This window comes from Coregonus clupeaformis, chromosome 9 (assembly GCF_020615455.1).
Source record: "Coregonus clupeaformis isolate EN_2021a chromosome 9, ASM2061545v1, whole genome shotgun sequence".
Taxonomy (NCBI): domain Eukaryota; kingdom Metazoa; phylum Chordata; class Actinopteri; order Salmoniformes; family Salmonidae; genus Coregonus; species Coregonus clupeaformis.
In genome coordinates, this window is record NC_059200.1 from 23952055 (window position 1) to 23974176 (window position 22122).

The following is a 22122-nucleotide window of genomic DNA, read 5'->3' on the forward strand; positions in this document are numbered from 1 at the left end:
TTTATTTATTTGTATTACTTTTTGACACCCCTCTTTTTCATGACTGTAGAAACTAAGGATCAACATTCTGAATATATTGAAGGTGCTAATATTTGAATTGAAATTCAGTTAATATACTCCCATGGTATATAGAAAAATTCATGCACTCACTAAAAAACTGTAAGTCGCTCTGGATAAGAGCGTCTGCTAAATGACTAAAATGTAAAATGTAAGTGAGACTGTTGTCATTAATTATGAATGGTTCTGAGAATGACCTCACTGATAAAACTCAGTGCTATGCTCAGTTAAATTGAAACATAACATTTGAAAATTGTGTGTATTAAGTATCAAACAATTCCTCCCCTAGGTACAAAATGAATGAGGATTTCGCAGAGGTGTACGATGATTACTATTATGATGACTATAATTACATGTTCTCATCAACTGGAGCAGGGAAATCAGCCCATTCGGGTGGTGTCCATTGTCATCTACAGCATCGTGTGCATCCTCGGTATCCCAGGCAACGCCTTTGTCATCTGGATAGCTGGAGTGAAGATGAAGAGGACAGTCAACACCGTCTGGTTTGTAAACCTGGCTGTAGCAGACCTCCTCTGCTGTTTCTCCATACCCTTCCGCATAGCTGTGATCAAACTGGAACTCAACTGGCCGTTCGGAGAGGCTATGTGCAAGGTTATGCCCTCGGTAATGTACCTCAACATGTTCGCCAGCGTCTTCACTCTGGTTCTGATCAGCCTAGACCGCTTTGTCCTGGTCATACCGCCCGTATGGGCCCAGAACCACCGGAAAATCACACTGGCGTTGTAACGATCCCGGCAGTCTGAGTCGGGTCCTGTCTGTGGACTAGTTTTTTCTGCTCGGGATCTCCAGTTTCCCGAGGGTTCTGGAACGCTCCGGGGAGCTCTCTTGATTTCCGCACCTGCATCCCATCAGCAATCTGCACACCTGGTCCTGATCATCACCCTTCTTAGGCTCTGGCCTAACATCCATTCCCTGCCGGATCGTTAGCCATGAACAGTAGGTTTACCAGAGTATCAGTCTTAGAGCTTCTAGCGTTAGTTTTGTTGTTTTGCACCTTGTTGGTTTGTTGTTTACTTACCTCCGTTTTGTTCCATCTGCAGTCACTCGTCCGGAACCTTCATCCAACCTCTGCCTGGTGGTCGGGCGGCTGCCGAGCCATGATTGGATCAACCACTGCACCCCCAACAACTAATCAACGCCGCCCGCTCTGTTCCCTGGATTATTCAGCATCACTCTTGAATTTGTAAATAAACACTCACCTTCGTTTCAACTTACCTTGTCCTGGTCTGCTTCTGGGTTCTGGCTTTGTAACTCGTGACAGAACGATCCGGCCAGTAATGAACCCAGCGGACCTGGACTCTGTTCGCCATGCCATTACCCATCAGGAGAAGATGTTGGGCCATCATAGCACGGAGCTACAGGAGATCGCGTTGGCAGTTCGGAACCTTTCTACCGGTCTGACGGAGGTCCAGAACCAGCGCAAGTTTCCGGTGGAGGATCCACTACCGGTTTCACCCATCTCGCCTGCCGCGTCTGGAAGCGGTGTCCTTCCGTGAGCCCAAGGTTCCGACGCCGGATAAATATGAGGGGGAGCTGGGAAGATGCCGTTCTTTCCTTATGCAGTGTGGGTTAGTGTTCGATCTACAGCCCTACTCTTATGCCACAGACAAGGCTAGGATAGCCTTTGTGATTGAGTTGCTGCGTGGTCGAGCGCTGGAGTGGGCTTCAGCCGTTTGGGAACGACAAGACCCCTGCATGGCTTCATACCAGGGGTTCACGGGCGAGATGAGGAAGCTCTTCGACCATTCCGTCCGAGGGAGGGACGCAGCTAGGCGCCTGTTTTCGCTCCACCAAGGAACTCGCATGCGTGGCCGACTTCGTGATCGAGTTCAAGACGTTGGCTGTGGAGAGTGGGTGGAATGAGGAGTCTCTGCAAGCGGCCTTTTACCAGGGTCTGTCGGAGCAGCTCAAGGATGAGCTGATCTCCTATCCGGAGCCTAGTGACCTGGACAGCTTGGTAGCCTTGTCTATTCGGGTGGATAATCGAGTCCGAGAGCGAAGGAGGGAGAAGCAATGGGGGTCCGTCCAGTCGATCAGCTTCTCAGTTCCCAGTCGGGTCGGGTGGTGGACCAGAACACGTCGATCATTCTCCACCACAAAGGATTAGTGGAGAGGTCCTCTCTCCCGATTCTGAACCCATGCAAGTGGGGCGGCACGGGTTAACCAAGGAGGAGCGTCAACATAGACGTAAGACCAACTGCTGCCTCTACTGTGGTAGCTCGGGACATTACATCTCCACTTGTTCCCGGCGGTCGTCAAACTGCCCGGCTCGCTAAAGTTGGGAGGACTTTTAGCGAGCCAGTTTCAACCTCTCAGTACCTCTGTCAGACCCCGTTTCCCGGCTACCCTTGTGAACAGGAATCAGAGCTTAGCGATTAACGCTTTTATCGATTCAGGTGCCGATGGAAGCTTTCTTGATGCCGAGTTGGTGGAACAGCTGGGGCTTTCCAAGGAGCAATTGCCGGAAGCCATTGAAGCGACCACTCTGAACGGCAGTAGTCTGGCACGTATCACGATGAGGACTGAACCGGTTAAGATGCTGTTGTCGGGGGAATCATTCGGAGATGATTTCATTCTTCATTCTGCCGTCTTCCCATGTTCCTCTGGTCCTTGGATACCCCTGGCTGAAGGAACACAATCCCACGTTCGATTGGGTGACGGGCAAGGTAACGAGTTGGAGCCTTGATTGTCATGCTAACTGTCTCAAGACTGCCTGTCCCCATTCGGTTCCCAGTCAGGTGATTGAGGCTAAACCCCCAGATTTGTCCCTGGTTCCCCGAGACATATCACGATTTGGGGGAAGTGTTCAGTAAGCAGAAGGCTCTGTCACTCCCTCCCCACCGACCATATGATTGTGCCATCAACCTGTTCCCTGGAGCTGTCTACCCCAAGGGAAGGTTATACAGTATCTCCCGCCCTGAACGTGAGGCTTTGGAGACCTACATCAAGGAGTCCCTAGCTGCTGGTCTCGTTCGTCCCTCGTCATCACCCCTGGGGGGCAGGATTCTTCTTTGTGGGTAAGAAGGATGGCTCTCTTCGACCGTGTATTGATTATCGGGGGTTGAATGACATCACGGTCAAGAACAAGTATCCCCTGCCCTTGATGAGTTCTGCCTTCGACTCCTTACAGGGTGCTACGGTGTTCACCAAGCTAGACCTACCTAATGCGTATCACATGGTCCGGATCAGAGAGGGAGACGAGTGGTTGACGGGTTTCAATACACCGATGGGTCACTTCGAGTATCAGGTGATGCCGTTTGGACTGACCAATGCTCCAGCGGTATTCCAGAGTATGGTGAACGACGTCCTGAGAGATATGATCGGTCTCTTTGTGTTTGTTTACCTGGATGACATTCTGATCTTCTCGAAGGAACCTTCCGACCACGTCCAGCATGTCCGGCAGGTTCTGCAGCGATTGTTGGAGAATCGCCTGTTCGTGAAGGCCGAGAAGTGCGAGTTTCACGCCCACACGACATCCTTTCTCGGGTACATCATCTCCAGGGGAGAGATTAGGATGGACCAGGAGAAGGTTAGAGCGGTTCTGGAATGGGCCCAGCCCGGTACGAGATTGCAGCTCCAGAGATTTTTGGGGTTTGCGAATTTCTACCGCAGATTCATCCGGGATTACAGCCGTGTGGCCGCTCCGTTAACTGCCTTGACTTCCAGTATCAGGAACTTCAAGTGGAATCCGGAGGCGGATCGAGCGTTTCTGGATTTGAAGAGGCGATTCACCAACGCACCGATTCTCTCTCAACCGGACACGGCCCGTCAGTTCGTCGTTGAAGTGGACGCGTCTGATGTGGGAGTTGGCGCCATCCTGTCGCAGCGATGCTCCACGGACAGTAAACTCCATCCCTGCGCCTACTACTCTCGTCGCCTTTCGCCTGCGGAGAGGAATTACGATGTGGGTAACCGGGAGCTTCTCGCGGTGAAACTTGCCTTGGAGGAGTGGCGCCACTGGTTGGAGGGGCGGAGCAACCGTTATTGTCTGGACTGACCACAAGAATCTTGCTTACGTGCAATCGGCTAGACGTCTCAACTCCCGTCAGGCCAGGTGGTCGTTGTTTTTCGGACGATTCAATTTTTTCCCTGACGTTCCGACCTGGATCTAAGAACGGCAAGGCGGACGCCTTGTCTCGGATGTTCTCCAAGACGGAGGAGGGTGGGTCCAAGACCGAGACAATTCTCCCCCGGAACTGCGTCGTGGGAGCTGTTAGGTGGAAGATTGAGGAGGAGGTGATGGCGGCTCTTCGGACGCAGCCCGGTCCCGGTAACGGTCCACCCGGTCGGTTGTTTGTGCCTGAGTCGGTTCGTCCTGCGGTCCTCAAATGGTCCCACGCCAGCAAGATGGCTTGTCACCCTGGCGTGGCTCGGACGATGGCGTTTCTTCGCAGACGTTTTTGGTGGCCTGCCATGGCCGAGGATACTCGGGGTTATGTTGCTGCCTGTCCAGTGTGTGCGCAGAATAAGGGTACCAATCGGCCCAGCTCTGGACTACTTCACCCCCTTCCTATTCCCGGCGACCATGGTCGCATCTGGCCCTGGACTTTGTCACTGGGTTGCCCGCTTCTGAGGGGAACACGGTCGTTCTGACTATCGTGGACAGATTCAGCAAGTTCGCCCACTTTGTGCCAATTGCCAAGCTTCCCTCTGCCTCGGAGACGTCCGAGATCCTGGTTAGGGAGGTTTTCAGGGTCCACGGGTTGCCCAGTGATCTCGTTTCCGACCGTGGCCCTCAGTTTACCTCTGCTGTCTGGAAGTCCTTCTGTTTGGCCATTGGAGCTACAGTCAGTCTCACATCTGGTTTTCACCCCCAATCTAATGGTCAGGCGGAGAGAGCCAACCAGAAGATGGAATCCACGCTACGCTGCCTGGCCTCTTCCAACCCCACCTCCTGGGTCTCTCAGTTGCCTTGGGTTGAGTATGCCCACAATACTCTCCCTACATCTGCCACTGGGATGTCGCCCTTCCAGTGCCTGTATGGCTACCAACCTCCCCTTGTTCCCTTCTCAGGAGAAGGAGCTCTCAGTGCCTTCTGTTCAGGCCCATATTCGTCGTTGCCACCGGACCTGGCATCGGGCCAGAAAGGCACTCCTTAGAGTTTCGGACCGGTATCAGCTCCAGGCGAATCGTCGCCGGATCCCCGCTCCCACCTACACCATCGGAGATAGGGTCTGGTTGGCCACACGGGATCTTCCTTTACGGACTGAGTCTAGGAAGTTGTTACCGAAGTTCATTGGTCCGTTTGTGGTGGAGAAGGTGATCAACCCGGTGGCAGTTCGACTCAAACTCCCGAGGACGCTCAGAGTCCATCCCACCTTTCATGTCTCCTGCCTCAAGCCTGTTTTCCTCAGTCCTCTGTTGCCTCCTCCGCCTCCTCCTCCTCCTCCTCGGATGATCGGAGGTGGTCCTGCCTACACGGTGCGACGCATCATGGATTCCAGACGGCGGGGCCGGGGTTTCCAGTATCTCGTGGACTGGGAGGGGTATGGTCCTGAAGAGAGGAGTTGGATTCGCGGCGACAGATCCTAGATGCTGACCTCATCCGTGACTTCTACCGCCTCCATCCTGGTGCTCCGGGAGTCCGCCCGGTGGCGTTCGTCGGAGGGGGGGTACTGTAACGATCCCGGCAGTCTGAGTCGGGTCCTGTCTGTGGACTAGTTTTTTCTGCTCGGGATCTCCAGTTTCCCGAGGGTTCTGGAACGCTCCGGGGAGCTCTCTTGATTTCCGCACCTGCATCCCATCAGCAATCTGCACACCTGGTCCTGATCATCACCCTTCTTAGGCTCTGGCCTAACATCCATTCCCTGCCGGATCGTTAGCCATGAACAGTAGGTTTACCAGAGTATCAGTCTTAGAGCTTCTAGCGTTAGTTTTGTTGTTTTGCACCTTGTTGGTTTGTTGTTTACTTACCTCCGTTTTGTTCCATCTGCAGTCACTCGTCCGGAACCTTCATCCAACCTCTGCCTGGTGGTCGGCGGCTGCCGAGCCATGATTGGATCAACCACTGCACCCCCAACAACTAATCAACGCCGCCCGCTCTGTTCCCTGGATTATTCAGCATCACTCTTGAATTTGTAAATAAACACTCACCTTCGTTTCAACTTACCTTGTCCTGGTCTGCTTCTGGGTTCTGGCTTTGTAACTCGTGACAGGCGTGGCTGCAGTGTGGTCTGGCCTGGTTCCTGGGCATGCTCCTCAGTCTCCCCGACATGATCCATAATCAGACCATCAATATTGATGACAACTTAATTAGGTGCTGCAGTTCTTCCTTCAGCTTCTCCTCGCATATGCAAGCCAAAATTTTCTCCAGGCTGGTCCTCGGCTTCCTCGTTCCCCTGTTGGTCATCGCTGTCTGCTACCTGCTCATCGGCAGGAGGGTGAGCAGAGGTCGCTTCAAGTCACAGAGGGTCTTACAGGTCATTCTGAGTGTGGTGGCAGCATTCGTTGTGTGCTGGCTGCCGTATCACATCATAGTTCTTTTGATTTTGTATAGGTTAGAGTCCTTTGAAGTGGTGGCTCTGTACCCCCTGGGACGCTCTCTGGCCTATGTCAACAGCTGCCTCAACCCTATCCTGTACGTGTTCATCGGACAGGACTTCAAGGAGATTGTCAAGGTCTCTCTCCGTAAAGTATTTGAGAATGTCTTCAGCGAGGATGTCTGATAACGGGTGATAATTCTCCTGGGACGTATTCATAATAAGCATACTTAGGTGATAGGGCATGTGTTGTCTTTATCTTAATAATAATACATGAATTCTTATGCTGGTACTTGATCACAAAACATGATGACTTGTTGAATTAATAAAATGAGAATGATCTGTTTTGCAAAATTGTGGTTATTTTACAAGCAACAAAGTAATAACCAATTATTTATATACAGTGAGGGAAAAAAGTATTTGATCCCCTGCTGATTTTGTACGTTTGCACACTGACAAAGACATGATCAGTCTATAATTTGAATGGTGGGTTAATTTGAACAGTGAGAGACAGAATAACAACAAAAAATCAAGAAAAACGCATGTCAGAAATGTTATAAATTGATTTGCATTTTAATGAGGGAAATAAGTATTTGACCCCTCTGCAAAACATGACTTAGTACTTGGTGGCAAAACCCTTGTTGGCAATCACAGAGGTCAGACGTTTCTTGTAGTTGGCCACCAGGTTTGCACACATGTCAGGAGGGATTTTTTCCCACTCCTCTTTGCAGATCTTCTCCAAGTCATTAAGGATTCGAGGCTGACGTTTGGCAACTCGAACCTTCAGCTCCCTCCACATATTTTCTATGGGATTAAGGTCTGGAGACTGGCTAGGCCACTCCAGGACCTTAATGTGCTTCTTCTTGAGCCACTCCTTTGTTGCCTTGGCCGTGTGTTTTGGGTCATTGTCATGCTGGAATACCCATCCACGACCCATTTTCAATGCCCTGGCTGAGGGAAGGAGGTTCTCACCCGAGATTTGACGGTACATGGCCCCGTCCATCGTCCCTTTGATGTGGTGAAGTTGTCCTGTCCCCTTAGCAGAAAAACCCCCCCAAAGCATAATGTTTCCACCTCCATGTTTGACGGTGGGGATGGTGTTCTTGGGGTCATAGGCAGCATTCCTCCTCCTCCAAACATGGCGAGTTGAGTTGATGCCAAAGTTCAGACGGGCCTGTATATGTGCTTTCTTAAGCACGGGGACCTTGCGGGCGCTGCAGGATTTCAGTCCTTCACAGCGTAGTGTGTTACCAATTGTTTGGTGACTATGGTGCCAGCTGCCTTGAGATCATTGACAAGATCCTCCCGTGTAGTTCTGGGCTGATTCCTCACCGTTCTCATGATCATTGCAACTCCACGAGGTGAGATCTTGCATGGAGCCCCAGGCCGAGGGAGATTGACAGTTATTTTGTGTTTCTTCCATTTGCGAATAATCGCACCAACTGTTGTCACCTTCTCACCAAGCTGCTTGCCGATGGTCTTGTAGCCCATTCCAGTCTTGTGTAGGTCTACAATCTTGTCCCTGACATCCTTGGAGAGCTCTTTGGTCCTGGCCATGGTGGAGAGTTTGGAATCTGATTGATTGATTGCTTCTGTGGACAGGTGTCTTTTATACAGGTAACAAACTGAGATTAGGAGCACTCCCTTTAAGAGTGTGCTCCTAATCTCAGCTCGTTACCTGTATAAAAGACACCTGGGAGCCAGAAATCTTTCTGATTGAGAGGGGTCAAATACTTATTTCCCTCATTAAAATGCAAATCAATGTATAACATTTTTCACGTGTGTTTTTCTGGATTTTTTTGTTGTTATTCTGTCTCTCACTGTTCAAATAAACCTACCATTAAAATTATAGACTGATCATTTCTTTGTCAGTGGGCAAACAAAATCAGCAGGGGATCAAATACTTTTTTCCCTCACAGTATACACTGGATGACTGAAAGTGGGCGCTATGTTGAAGCCACATGCCTCCATCTTGGCACTCCCCACCATTGTAAAAAATAATTTGGAAGCTATAGAAATGCATGTACTAATGTCTACATTTGTTTTGGCACGTTTATTCTATTACAACCATCTTAATTCATACTTTTAAATTATATTATGTGAGCTAAACATAAATATATATATAAAGATATATATTTTCCTTTAACTGTGATTTCTTTTGAAAGTTCTCGTGTTACTGTCCCCATTTACAACAACAAAAATACTTAATTACATGTAATTTTGTCCTTTCATAAACATTTAATTGAAATACCGTTGAATTCCTATGGAGGACTCCTCCTTCTCGGGAGTGCCAATATGGCTGACTGGTGGCTTCAATGCCTCTCACTAGCCAATACATAGCATCTGCAATCCAGGGTTGATATACATCACTGGTAATAACACACTCGGCAAAAACTGGTTAAATCAACATTGTTTCCACGTGATTTGGGCTTTTGATTTGATTTGAACAAAATAATTCAATGTGATGACATTGAATCAATATGGAAAACTGATTTGGATTTGATAAAAGTCATCAACGTAAGCGAAATTCATATTTTTTCTTTTAACATAAATCCAATGATATTGTGAACTTTTTTGTTGATTTCACATTGAATTCACGTTAGTTGACAACTCAACCAAGTGTAAATCAAAAATAGACATTGAACTGCCGTCTGTGCCCAGTGGTTGTAATGTTACCTGCATTACTTTTGTGGTTTGTGCAAAGCTGTTGTTGTTGTCTTATATTTTGTTACATGTATGTTCTTCATTATTGGTGTGTAGAAAATGGAAGTCGGAGCCAGTATCTAGATTACTCTGATCAAGACATAAAAAAAATATATATATATATATATATAATTTACAGCCATCAACCACTTACTTCCTCATCTCATGCTTACTGTAATATTTGTCATTTTCAAAAAATCAACAGTTTAAAGATCAACTGGTCCTGGCTGGTTGGCATAGAAGTTCTCCACAAAGCCACATAGCAGTACTATAGAGCAATGATAAGCATCAGACTAACCCCATATGATGCTAGAGAGGTTTTCACCGTGTAACAGCATAAAGATTGAAGTGTTGTGACAACAGCTTGGGTTCATTTATATGTCAGAAAAATCTGAACACTCTCTTGCTGACAGCTTACAACTGGTTGAATCAACGTTGTTTCCACGTGATTTGGGCTTGTAAGTAATCATTTCACGGTAAGATCTAAACCTGTTGTATTCGGCACATGTGACTAATAAAATAAAAAATACATTCGATTTGAATAAAATAATTCAATGTGATGACATTGAATCAATATGGAAAACTGATTTGGATTTGATCAAAGTCATCAACGTAAGCGAAATTCATATTTTTTATTGTGATGATGAGAACACATCCTCACTAAAATACTGAACATTTACATTTGACAATTTTGTCCTTTAGCAGATATTCTCATCCAGAGTGACTTACAGTTAGTGCATAAAATTTTGCTTAATGTGTATTGATTTGTGTTAAGGGCCTTGCTTTCTACCAACATTTCATCTAGCCATAGTATTGATATATTTTCCACTGTATCATGAACCAGTTAAAGGCATAGTTCATCCAAATTGCTAAATTACAAAATGGTTTCCTTAGCCTGTAAGCAGAATATGGACAAGGTAATAAAGCAAACCATGCTTTGGTTTTGTTTACCAGGCTACTATCTCCAAATGTTAACTTTTTAGTGTTTGTTGCACAAAACCAATGCAAGTCAATATCCACAATATTTGCAATATTTGTCATGTCTCAATCATCTTAAAGTAAATTGATTAAGCTACACAATTAATTTTAAACAATTTTAGATTATTTGGAGTTCTAAGCTGACATATGGAATTGTTTAAAGATGGTCATTTAGCTATTTAATTTAGAATTTTGGGACCCCTTAAGGTATAAAAAAATATATATAAAAGAATCATTTGATCAAATATAGAATTTTACCTTTTCTACTATAGCCCATAGAAACGCATTGAATAACACATTCATAAATGGCAAAAAAAAGGTCAAAAAGGAAATCAAAATCAAAATAATTTAAAGTGTCTGTCCTATATCTAGGAGATATAAGAAAGCTCAGGAAATATATCATTTTTTTACACATTTAATCCCTTTTTTGGGGTAGGCACAAAACGACCTCCATACTTCTATTAATTTCTATAAACCGGTACCAGTTACCTTCAGACGAGTCCTGTGACACTTGTGGGGGATGTAGAGCAAAATGGAGAACACCATCGTGAGAGTCAGAGTCTCATCTTTCCATAGAGTCATATTTCTAGGCCAAACCGTGGAGTGTGCGGAGGAGCGGGGTGACGTGAGAGAACTTGGGAAGGTTGAACACCAGATGGGCTGCGGCATTCTGATGAGTTGTAGGGGTGTAATGGCACAGGCAGGGAGCCCAACCAACAGCGAGTTGCAGTAATCCAGACGGGAGATGACAAGTGCCTGGATTAGGACCTGTGCCGCTTCCTGTGTAAGGCAGGGTCGTACTCTGCGAATGTTGTAGAGCATGAACCTACAGGATCGGGTCACCGCCTTGATGTTAGCGGAGAACGACAGGGTGTTGTCCAGGGTCACACCAAAGCTCTTTGCACTCTGGGAGGAGGACACAACGGAGTTGTCAACCGTGATGGCGAGATCATGGAACGGGCAGTCCTTCCCCGGGAGGAAGAGCAGCTCCGTCTTGCCGAGGTTCAGCTTGAGGTGGTGATCCGTCTTCCACACTGATACAGTGGGGGAAAAAAGTATTTAGTCAGCCACCAATTGTGCAAGTTCTCCCGCTTAAAAAGATGAGAGAGGCCTGTAATTTTCATCATAGGTACACGACAAAATGAGAAAAAAAAATCCTGAATATCACACTGTAGGATTTTTAATGAATTTATTTGCAAATTATGGTGGAAAATAAGTATTTGGTCAATAACAAAAGTTTCTCAATACTTTGTTATGTACCCTTTGTTGGCAATGACACAGGTCAAACGTTTTCTGTAAGTCTTCACAAGGTTTTCACACACTGTTGCTGGTATTTTGGCCCATTCCTCCATGCAGATCTCCTCTAGAGCAGTGATGTTTTGGGGCTGTCGCTGGGCAACATGGACTTTCAACTCCCTCCAAAGATTTTCTATGGGGTTGAGATCTGGAGACTGGCTAGGCCACTCCAGGACCTTGAAATGGTTCTTACGAAGCCACTCCTTCGTTGCCCGGGCGGTGTGTTTGGGATCATTGTCATGCTGAAAGACCCAGCCACGTTTCATCTTCAATGCCCTTGCTGATGGAAGGAGGTTTTCACTCAAAATCTCACGATACATGGCCCCATTCATTCTTTCCTTTACACGGATCAGTCGTCCTGGTCCCTTTGCAGAAAAACAGCCCCAAAGCATGATGTTTCCACCCCCCATGCTTCACAGTAGGTATGGTGTTCTTTGGATGCAACTCAGCATTCTTTGTCCTCCAAACACGACGAGTTGAGTTTTTACCAAAAAGTTCTATTTTGGTTTCATCTGACCATATGACATTCTCCCAATCCTCTTCTGGATCATCCAAATGTACTCTAGCAAACTTCAGACGGGCCTGGACATGTACTGGCTTAAGCAGGGGTACACGTCTGGCACTGCAGGATTTGAGTCCCTGGCGGTGTAGTGTGTTACTGATGGTAGGCTTTGTTACTTTGGTCCCAGCTCTCTGCAGGTCATTCACTAGGTCCCCCCGTGTGGTTCTGGGATTTTTGCTCACCGTTCTTGTGATCATTTTGACCCCACGGGGTGAGATCTTGCGTGGAGCCCCAGATCGAGGGAGATTATCAGTGGTCTTGTATGTCTTCCATTTCCTAATAATTGCTCCCACAGTTGATTTCTTCAAACCAAGCTGCTTACCTATTGCAGATTCAGTCTTCCCAGCCTGGTGCAGGTCTACAATTTTGTTTCTGGTGTCCTTTGACAGCTCTTTGGTCTTCACTAAAATACTGAACATTTACATTTGACAATTTTGTCCTTTAGCAGATATTCTCATCCAGATTGACTTACAGTTAGTGCATCAAATTTTGCTTAATGTGTATTGATTTGTGTTAAGGGCCTTGCTTTCTACCAACATTTCATCTAGCCATAGTATTGATATATTTTCCACTGTATCATGAACCAGTTAAAGGCATAGTTCACCCAAATTGCTAAATTAAAAAATTGTTTCCTTAGCCTGTAAGCAGAATATGGACAAGGTAATAAAGCAAACCATGCTTTGGTTTTGTTTACCAGGCTACTATCTCCAAATGTTAACTTTTTAGTGTTTGTTGCACAAAACCAATGCAAGTCAATATCCACAATATTTGCAATATTTGTCATGTCTCAATCATCTTAAAGTAAATTGATTAAGCTACACAATCAATTTTAAACAATTTTAGATTATTTGGAGTTCTAAACTGACATATGGAATTGTTTAAAGATGGTCATTTAGCTATTTAATTTAGAATTTTGGGACCCCTTAAGGTATAAAAAAATATATATATAAAAGAATCATTTGATCAAATATAGAATTTTACCTTTTCTACTATAGCCCATAGAAACGCATTGAATAACACATTCATAAATGGCAAAAAAAAGGTCAAAAAGGAAATCAAAATCAAAATAATTTAAAGTGTCTGTCCTATATCTAGGAGATATAAGAAAGCTCAGGAAATATATCATTTTATTACACATTTAATCCCTTTTTTTGTGGTAGGCACAAAATGACCTCCATACTTCTATTAATTTCTATAAACCGGTACCAGTTACCTTCAGACGAGTCCTGTGACACTTGTGGGGGATGTAGAGTAAAATGGAGAACACCATCGTGAGAGTCAGAGTCTCATCTTTCCATAGAGTCATATTTCTAGGCAAAACCGTTCGGACGCTACAGACATTTTCGTGAGAAGACTGATTTTCAGGATGTCTCATGGTCTGACAAACACCACTTTAGCTCTACACCTTTCACCGGAAGTGTGACATCGGCGTATGCGGTGCATAGAGACGCATCCAATGCAAACATTTTAATTTATATATATATATTTTATTTAACCTTTATTTAACCAGGTAAGCCAGTTGAGAACAAGTTCTCATTTACAACTGCGACCTGGCCAAGATAAAGCAAAGCAGTGCGATAGAAAACAACAACACAGAGTTACATATGGGGTAAACAAAACATAAAGTCAAAAATACAACAGAAAATATATATACAGTGTGTGCGAACGTTGTAAGTTATGGAGGTAAAGCAATAAATAGGCCATAGTGCAAAATAGTTACAATTTCGTATTAACACTGGAATGATAAATGTGCAAAAGATGATGTGCAAATAGAGATACTGGGGTGCAAATTAGCAAAATAAATAACAATATGGGGATGAGGTAGTTGGGTGGGCTAATTTCAGAAAGGCTGTGTACAGGTGCAGTGATCGGTAAGCTGCTCTGACAACTGATGCTTAAAGTTAGTGAGGGAGATAAGAGTCTCCAGCTTCAGAGATTTTTGCAGTTCGTTCCAGTAATTGGCAGCAGAGAACTGGAAGGAATGGCGGCCAAAGGAGGTGTTGGCTTTGGGGATGACCAGTGAGATATACCTGCTGGAGCGCAGACTACGGGTGGGTGTTCCTATGGTGACCAGTGAGCTAAGACAAGACGGGGATTTGCCTAGCAGTGATTTATAGATGACCTGGAACCAGTGGGTTTGGCGACGAATAGAGTGAGGGCCAGCCAACAAGAGCGTACAGGTCACAATGGTGGGTAGTATATGGGGCTTTGGTGACAAAACGGATGGCACTGTGATAGACTACATCCAATTTGCTGAGTACAGTGTTGGGAGGCTATTTTGTAAATGACATCGCCGAAGTCAAGGATCGGTCAGTTTTACGAGGGCATGTTTGGCAGCATGAGTGAAGGAGGCTTTGTTGCGAAATAGGAAGCCGATTCTAGATCTAACTTTTGATTGGAGATGCTTAATGTGAGTCTGGAAGGAGAGTTTACAGTCTAACCAGACACCTAGATATTTGTAGTTGTCCACATACTCTAGGTCAGACCCGCCGAGAGTAGTGATTCTAGTCGGGTGGGCGGGTGCAAGCAGCGTTTGGTTGAAGAGCATGCATTTAGTTTTACTAGTGTTTAAGAGCAGTTGGAGGCTACGGAAGGAGCGTTGTATGGCGTTGAAGCTCGTTTGGAGGTTTGTTAACACAGTGTCCAATGAAGGGCCAGATGTATACAAAATGGTGTCGTCCGCATAGAGGTGGATCCGAGTGTCACCAGCAGCAAGAGCGACATCATTGATATACACAGAGAATAGAGTCGGCCCGAGAATTGAACCCTGTGGCACCCCCATAGACACGGCCAGAGGTCCAGACAACAGGCCCTTCGATTTGACACATTGAACTCTATCTGAGAAGTAGTTGGTGAACCAGGCAAGGCAGTCATTAGAGAAACCAAGGCTATTTAGTCTGCCAATAAGAATGCAGTGATTGACAGAGTAGAAAGCCTTGGCCAGGTCGATGAAGACGGCTGCGCAGTACTGTTCTGTCTTTTATCGATTGTGTTTATAATATCGTTTAGGACCTTGAGCGTGGCTGAGGTGCACCCATGACCAGCTCGGAAACCGGATTGCATAGCGGAGAAGGTACGGTGGGATTCGAAATGGTCGGTGGTCTGTTTGTTAACATGGCTTTCAAATACTTTCGAAAGGCAGGGCAGGATGGATATAGTTCTATAACAGTTTGGATGCAAACACAATTAAACATCAGACTTACAGGGATTCAATCCACAGGAGGAAAAGTTCAGCAGGAGGGAAAACTGTGGAAATGCTCATCAGGATGGGGAAACCATGTTTTTGACCACACAGCGTGCTGGGGTCATAGACTAACTGAAACTGAAGTCCCGGGAATCAAGGCCACTGATAGGCTGAATGAGATGTGGTGATAAGTATTTTGCGTGACATTAACCAATAAAACACTAACAAAAGTGGGGGTCCTCTGAATGGGAGACTAAGCTGCCCGACTAGAACTAACCAGAAGGGATGGCTAGAATCAGCTGACTGAAGCTGGCCGTTTTAACAGCCACCCCCAAATGTGTTGACAGATTTGAAATCAACAACAAAGGGTAGCCAGGGCAGACAGTCACTGAGAGGAATGACGTGAATACTTGTGGTCATCCAGAGAGACAGAAATGTAGACGAGACGGGCGACTGGTCCAACAGAAGTCCTGTCTTTTGGTGAACCTGGCTGCCCCGTCACAAAGGGGTTTGAGGTCATCAGACCAGGGTGAGTGATACTGTAGGGGCCAGTGCAGGCTGTGAAGCACTTCTGGAAAAGGGGAGCCAACAAGATACGGTGGAATAGGCAACAGGATTACCTCAATGGTGAGGGCTTGTTAGACCCCCAGGGGAGGAGCAGGAGTCATATTGATCCCTGGTACGGTGTCAGCTGAGGACACCAGGACTGGAGACCACAGAGCCACAGCGTCAGAGCTCAACGAGGGTCTCAGGACTGGAGACCGCAGGGCTGCAGGAGAGCTCGACGACGACCCTTGGACTGGATACTCAGGCGTCTGGAGCCACGAAGCAACAACAGGCGGTGGCCACCGGGCAGGTCGGACCCAGGCAAAGGGACCAGGTGAGGGCCCAAGATCAGGAGGTCGGGCCGCAGCTGCAGAGCTCGATGAAGGTCTCAGCATGGCAGACGGCGGACGTTCGGCCGCAGGTCTCGACGAAGCTCTCAGGACTAGAGACCACAGGTCCGCAGCAGCAGAGCTCGACGAAGGTCTCTGCACTGCAGATGGTGAGGCTCGCCAATCGGCAACAGGAGAAGCCCCAGGAACAGGAGTTGGGGTCGGCTGGATCTCCGCAGCAGCGACGGGCAGAGATCTCAGGACAGTAGACGGCCGGACCACCACGTCAGCGAAAGGAGAGGGCTCTGGGACTGGAGCTGAGATCAGCTGGATCCCCACAGCAGCAACAGGCAAAGATCTCAGGACAGGAGACAGCTGCACACCTGAAAGAGAGGGAGAAAAATACCCAAAGACGGGAGAGAGCTGGACCCTGGGTTCAGGAGAAACTAACTGAGTGCCCAGAGCTGTTGACTTGGGGCATTACAAAGCCAGTGACTTGGGGCCTGACTGGGCTACTGACTGTGAGCTAGGGGATGTTAAATGTTTTACATTTTCGTCATTTAGCAGACGCTCTTATCCAGAGCGACTTACAAATTGGTGCATTCACCTTATGATAGCCAGTGGGACAACCACTTTACAATGTTTTTTTTTTTTTTTTTTTTGGGGGGGGGGGGGTAAGGGGGGTAGAAGGATTACTTTATCCTATCCCAGGTATTCCTTAAAGAGGTGGGGTTTCAAGTGACTCCGCTGTCCTGGCGTCGTGAGGGAGCTTGTTCCACCATTGGGGTGCCAGAACAGCGAACAGTTTTGACTGGGCTGAGCGGGAACTGTGCTTTGGCAGAGGTAGGGGAGCTAGCAGGCCAGAGGTGGATGAACGTAGTGCCCTCGTTTGGGTGTAGGGACTGATCAGAGCCTGAAGGTACGGAGGTGCCATTCCCCTCACAGCTCCGTAGGCAAGCACCATGGTCTTGTAGCAGATGCGAGCTTCAACTGGAAGCCAGTGGAGTGTGCGGAGGAGCGGGGTGACATGAGAGAACTTGGGAAGGTTGAACACCAGATGGGCTGCGGCGTTCTGATGAGTTGTAGGGGTGTAATGGCACAGGCAGGGAGCCCAACCAACAGCGAGTTGCAGTAATCCAGACGGGAGATGACAAGTGCCTGGATTAGGACCTGTGCCGCTTCCTGTGTAAGGCAGGGTCGTACTCTGCGAATGTTGTAGAGCATGAACCTACAGGATCGGGTCACCGCCTTAATGTTAGCGGAGAACGACAGGGTGTTGTCCAGGGTCACACCAAGGCTCTTTGCACTCTGGGAGGAGGACACAACAGAGTTGTCAACCGTGATGGCGAGATCATGGAACGGGCAGTCCTTCCCCGGGAGGAAGAGCAGCTCCGTCTTGCCGAGGTTCAGCTTGAGGTGGTGATCCGTCATCCACACTGATACAGTGGGGGAAAAAAGTATTTAGTCAGCCACCAATTGTGCAAGTTCTCCCGCTTAAAAAGATGAGAGAGGCCTGTAATTTTCATCATAGGTACACGACAAAATGAGAAAAAAAATCCAGAAAATCACATTGTAGGATTTTTAATGAATTTATTTGCAAATTATGGTGGAAAATAAGTATTTGGTCAGTAACAAAAGTTTCTCAATACTTTGTTATGTACCCTTTGTTGGCAATGACACAGGTCAAACGTTTTCTGTAAGTCTTCACAAGGTTTTCACACACTGTTGCTGGTATTTTGGCCCATTCCTCCATGCAGATCTCCTCTAGAGCAGTGATGTTTTGGGGCTGTCGCTGGGCAACATGGACTTTCAACTCCCCTCCAAAGATTTTCTATGGGGTTGAGATCTGGAGACTGGCTAGGCCACTCCAGGACCTTGAAATGGTTCTTACGAAGCCACTCCTTCGTTGCCCGGGCGGTGTGTTTGGGATCATTGTCATGCTGAAAGACCCAGCCACGTTTCATCTTCAATGCCCTTGCTGATGGAAGGAGGTTTTCACTCAAAATCTCACGATACATGGCCCCATTCATTCTTTCCTTTACACGGATCAGTCGTCCTGGTCCCTTTGCAGAAAAACAGCCCCAAAGCATGATGTTTCCACCCCCATGCTTCACAGTAGGTATGGTGTTCTTTGGATGCAACTCAGCATTCTTTGTCCTCCAAACACGACGAGTTGAGTTTTTACCAAAAAGTTCTATTTTGGTTTCATCTGACCATATGACATTCTCCCAATCCTCTTCAGGATCATCCAAATGCACTCTAGCAAACTTCAGATGGGCCTGGACATGTACTGGCTTAAGCAGGGGGACACGTCTGGCACTGCAGGATTTGAGTCCCTGGCGGTGTAGTGTGTTACTGATGGTAGGCTTTGTTACTTTGGTCCCAGCTCTCTGCAGGTCATTCACTAGGTCCCCCCGTGTGGTTCTGGGATTTTTGCTCACCGTTCTTGTGATCATTTTGACCCCACGGGGTGAGATCTTGCGTGGAGCCCCAGATCGAGGGAGATTATCAGTGGTCTTGTATGTCTTCTATTTCCTAATAATTGCTCCCACAGTTGATTTCTTCAAACCAAGCTGCTTACCTATTGCAGATTCAGTCTTCCCAGCCTGGTGCAGGTCTACAATTTTGTTTCTGGTGTCCTTTGACAGCTCTTTGGTCTTGGCCATAGTGGAGTTTGGAGTGTGACTGTTTGAGGTTGTGGACAGGTGTCTTTTATACTGATAACAAGTTCAAACAGGTGCCATTAATACAGGTAACGAGTGGAGGACAGAGGAGCCTCTTAAATAAGAAGTTACAGGTCTGTGAGAGCCAGAAATATTGCTTGTTTGTAGGTGACCAAATACTTATTTTCCACCATAATTTGCAAATAAAATCATAAAAAATCCTACAATGTGATTTTCTGGATTCTTTTTCCTCAATTTGTCTGTCATAATTGACGTGTACCTATGATGAAAATTACAGGCCTCTCTCATCTTTTTAAGTGGGAGAACTTGCACAGTTGGTGGCTGACTAAATACTTTTTTTCCCCACTGTATGTCTGCCAGACATGCAGAGATGCGATTCGCCACCTGGTTATCAGAAGGGGGAAAGGATAATATTAGTTGTGTGTCGTCTGCGTAGCAATGATAGGAGAGGCCATGTGAGAATATGACAGAGCCAAGTGACTTGGTGTATAGCGAGAATAGGAGAGGGCCTAGAACTGAGCCCTGGGGGACACCAGTGGTGAGAGCACGTGGTGCGGAGACAGATTCTCGCCACGCCACCTGGTAGGAGCGACCTGTCAGGTAGGACGCAATCCAAGAGAGAGCCGCGCCGGAGATGCCCAACTCGGAGAGGGTGGAGAGGAGGATCTGATGGTTCACAGTATCAAAGGCAGCAGATAGGTCTAGAAGGATGAGAGCAGAGAAGAGAGAGTTAGCTTTAGTAGTGCGGACAGCCTCCGTGACACAGAGAAGAGCAGTCTCAGTTGAATGACCAGTCTTGAAACCTGACTGGTTTGGATCAAGAAGGTCATTCTGAGTGAGATAGCACGAGAGTTGGCTAAAGACGGCACACTCAAGAGTTTTGGAGAGAAAAGAAAGAAGGGATACTGGTCTGTAGTTGTTGACATCGGAGGGATCGAGTGTAGGTTTTTTGAGAAGGGGTGCAACTCTCGCTCTCTTGAAGACGGAAGGGACATAGCCAGCGGTCAAGGATGAGTTGATGAGCGAGGTGAGGTAAGGGAGAAGGTCACCGGAGATGGTCTGGAGAAGAGAGGAGGGGATAGGGTCAAGCGGGCAGGTTGTTGGGCGGCCGGCCGTCACAAGTCGCAAGATTTCATCTGGAGAGAGGGGAGAAATAAGTCAAAGCATAGGGTAGGGCAGTGTGAGCAGGACCAGGGGTGTCATTTGACTTAACAAACGAGGATCGGATGTCGTCAACCTTCTTTTCAAAATGGTTGACGAAGTCATCCACAGAGAGGGAGGGGGGGGGGGGAGGAGGATTCAGCAGGGAGGGGAAGGTGGCAAAGAGCTTCCTATGGTTAGAGGCAGATGCTTGGAATTTAGAGTGGTAGAAAGTGGCTTTAGCAGCAGAAACAGAGGAAGAAAATGTAGAGAGGAGGGAGTGAAAAGATGCCAGGTCCGCAGGGAGTCTAGTTTTCCTCCAATTCCGCTCGGCTGCCAGGAGCCCTGTTCTGTGAGTTCGCAATGAGTCGTCAAGCCACGGAGCAGGAGGGGAGGACCGAGCCGGCCGGGAGGATAGGGGACATAGAGAGTCAAAGGATGCAGAAAGGGAGGAGAGGAGGGTTGAGGAGGCAGAATCAGGAGATTGGAGGGAGAAGAATTGAGGTCAAGCGTATTGCCTGCCTTGTGAGTAGGGGGGGACAGTGAGAGGGAGAGGTCAAAAGAGGAGAGGAGTGGAAAGTAGGAGGCAGAGAGAAATGAGTCAAAGGTAGACGTAGGGAGGTTAAAGTCACCCAGAACTGTGAGGGGTGAGCCATCCTCAGGAAAGGAACTTATCAAGGCGTCAAGCTCATTGATGAACTCTCCAAGGGAACCTGGAGGTCGATAAATGATAAGGATGTTAAGCTTGAATGGGCTAGTGACTGTGACAGCATGGAATTCAAATGAGGAGATAGACAGATGGGTCAGGGGAGAAAGAGAGAATGTCCACTTGGGAGAGATGAGGATTCCTGTGCCACCACCGCGCTGACCAGATGCTCTCGGGGTATGCGAGAACACATGGTCAGACGAGGAGAGAGCAGTAGGAGTAGCAGTGTTTTCTGTGGTAATCCATGTTTCCGTCAGCGCCAAGAAGTCGAGGGACTGGAGGGTAGCATAGGCTGAGATGAAATCTACCTTGTTGGCCGCAGAACGGCAGTTCAAGAGGCTGCCGGAGACCTGGAACTCCACGTGGGTCATGCGTGCAGGGACCACCAGGTTAGAGTGGCAGCAGCCACGCGGTGTGAGGCGTTTGTATGGCCTGTGCGGAGAGGAGAGAACAGGGATAGACAGACACTACAGGCTACAGAAAATGCAAAGAAGATCGGAATGAAATGAACTAAACATCTGGGAAAACGAGAGAGCGGGGCCTCCCTCACGTTTCACTGAAACACCCAAATATAACTCTCCCAACTTCCACCTCAGAATCTATAATTGTTGTAAACTCCAGCGGTTCAATGTTTTCTAGGAATAGACTAACTTAGTTTATTCAGCTAGCTAACTTGGTACAGTATTCTTCAGTGAAAACCGTCCAGGGCACCGAATCCTATGACGCCACAGCCAACTAGCAATAGTTGGCCACAACAAACCACCAGTGTGTCAACACACCAAGCAGATCATTCGTGTCCGTGTCTAACGTTGTGTAAAGTTCTGGGTTAGTCCCGACAGCTTGAGCGAGTCCGTCGTCAACTTATTCAGCCAGTTAGTTAGCTAGAATAGTTAGCATACTAGTTAGCCATTGCTCTCTGCCAATGAAAAAAAATAACTCCTCCCACGGCACGAACACACAGAGAGAGCCAAGCTAACGTTAACTAGTCACCCATGTCCCGAATTCCCTTGAACGACTCTGGTTACCAGTATGTAAAAACAAAACACAAATGTAGGTTATAACTTACCCCTAGCAGCTACTGTTAGCCAGCCAAGTGCAAAGCTAGCCACTGAATCGACTCAGCCAGTTCGCGTCTGTTCGCTAGGTCGTTCCAGCTATTGTTTAGTTAGCTATCCAGGTAGCAACAAGCTAGCTATATTTCGAGCACAGTAGTTACTAACTACCTAACGCCAACGCTTCAGACAATGAGGTTAGAAAAAGCTGAATGGTAGGCAGCTAGCTGGCATAATTACAGGTACTCTTAAGCGTGAAACAACTATCCACAGTTGCTAATAGTTACAGTAGCTACCCACTAGCTAGTCCAGGTAGTGGGTTAGCTAGCCTCGTGCTTCACCGGGCTCAGCCGAAATCTATTAGGACAAAAAGCTCTGGGCCTGC

The 22122-nt window shown here is 47.2% G+C and overlaps 1 protein-coding gene across 1 annotated transcript; it reads left to right on the plus strand.

Annotated features, from left to right (window-relative positions):
• Nucleotides 1-396: 396 nt before the first annotated feature.
• LOC121574524 (C3a anaphylatoxin chemotactic receptor-like) lies at nucleotides 397-6786 on the plus strand. The gene is made up of 2 exons (XM_041887128.1): nucleotides 397-795; nucleotides 6234-6786. Exons 1-2 carry the CDS (start codon nucleotides 397-399, stop codon nucleotides 6741-6743), a joined length of 909 nt encoding a protein of 302 aa, XP_041743062.1. The 3' UTR covers nucleotides 6744-6786.
• Nucleotides 6787-22122: the final 15336 nt, after the last annotated feature.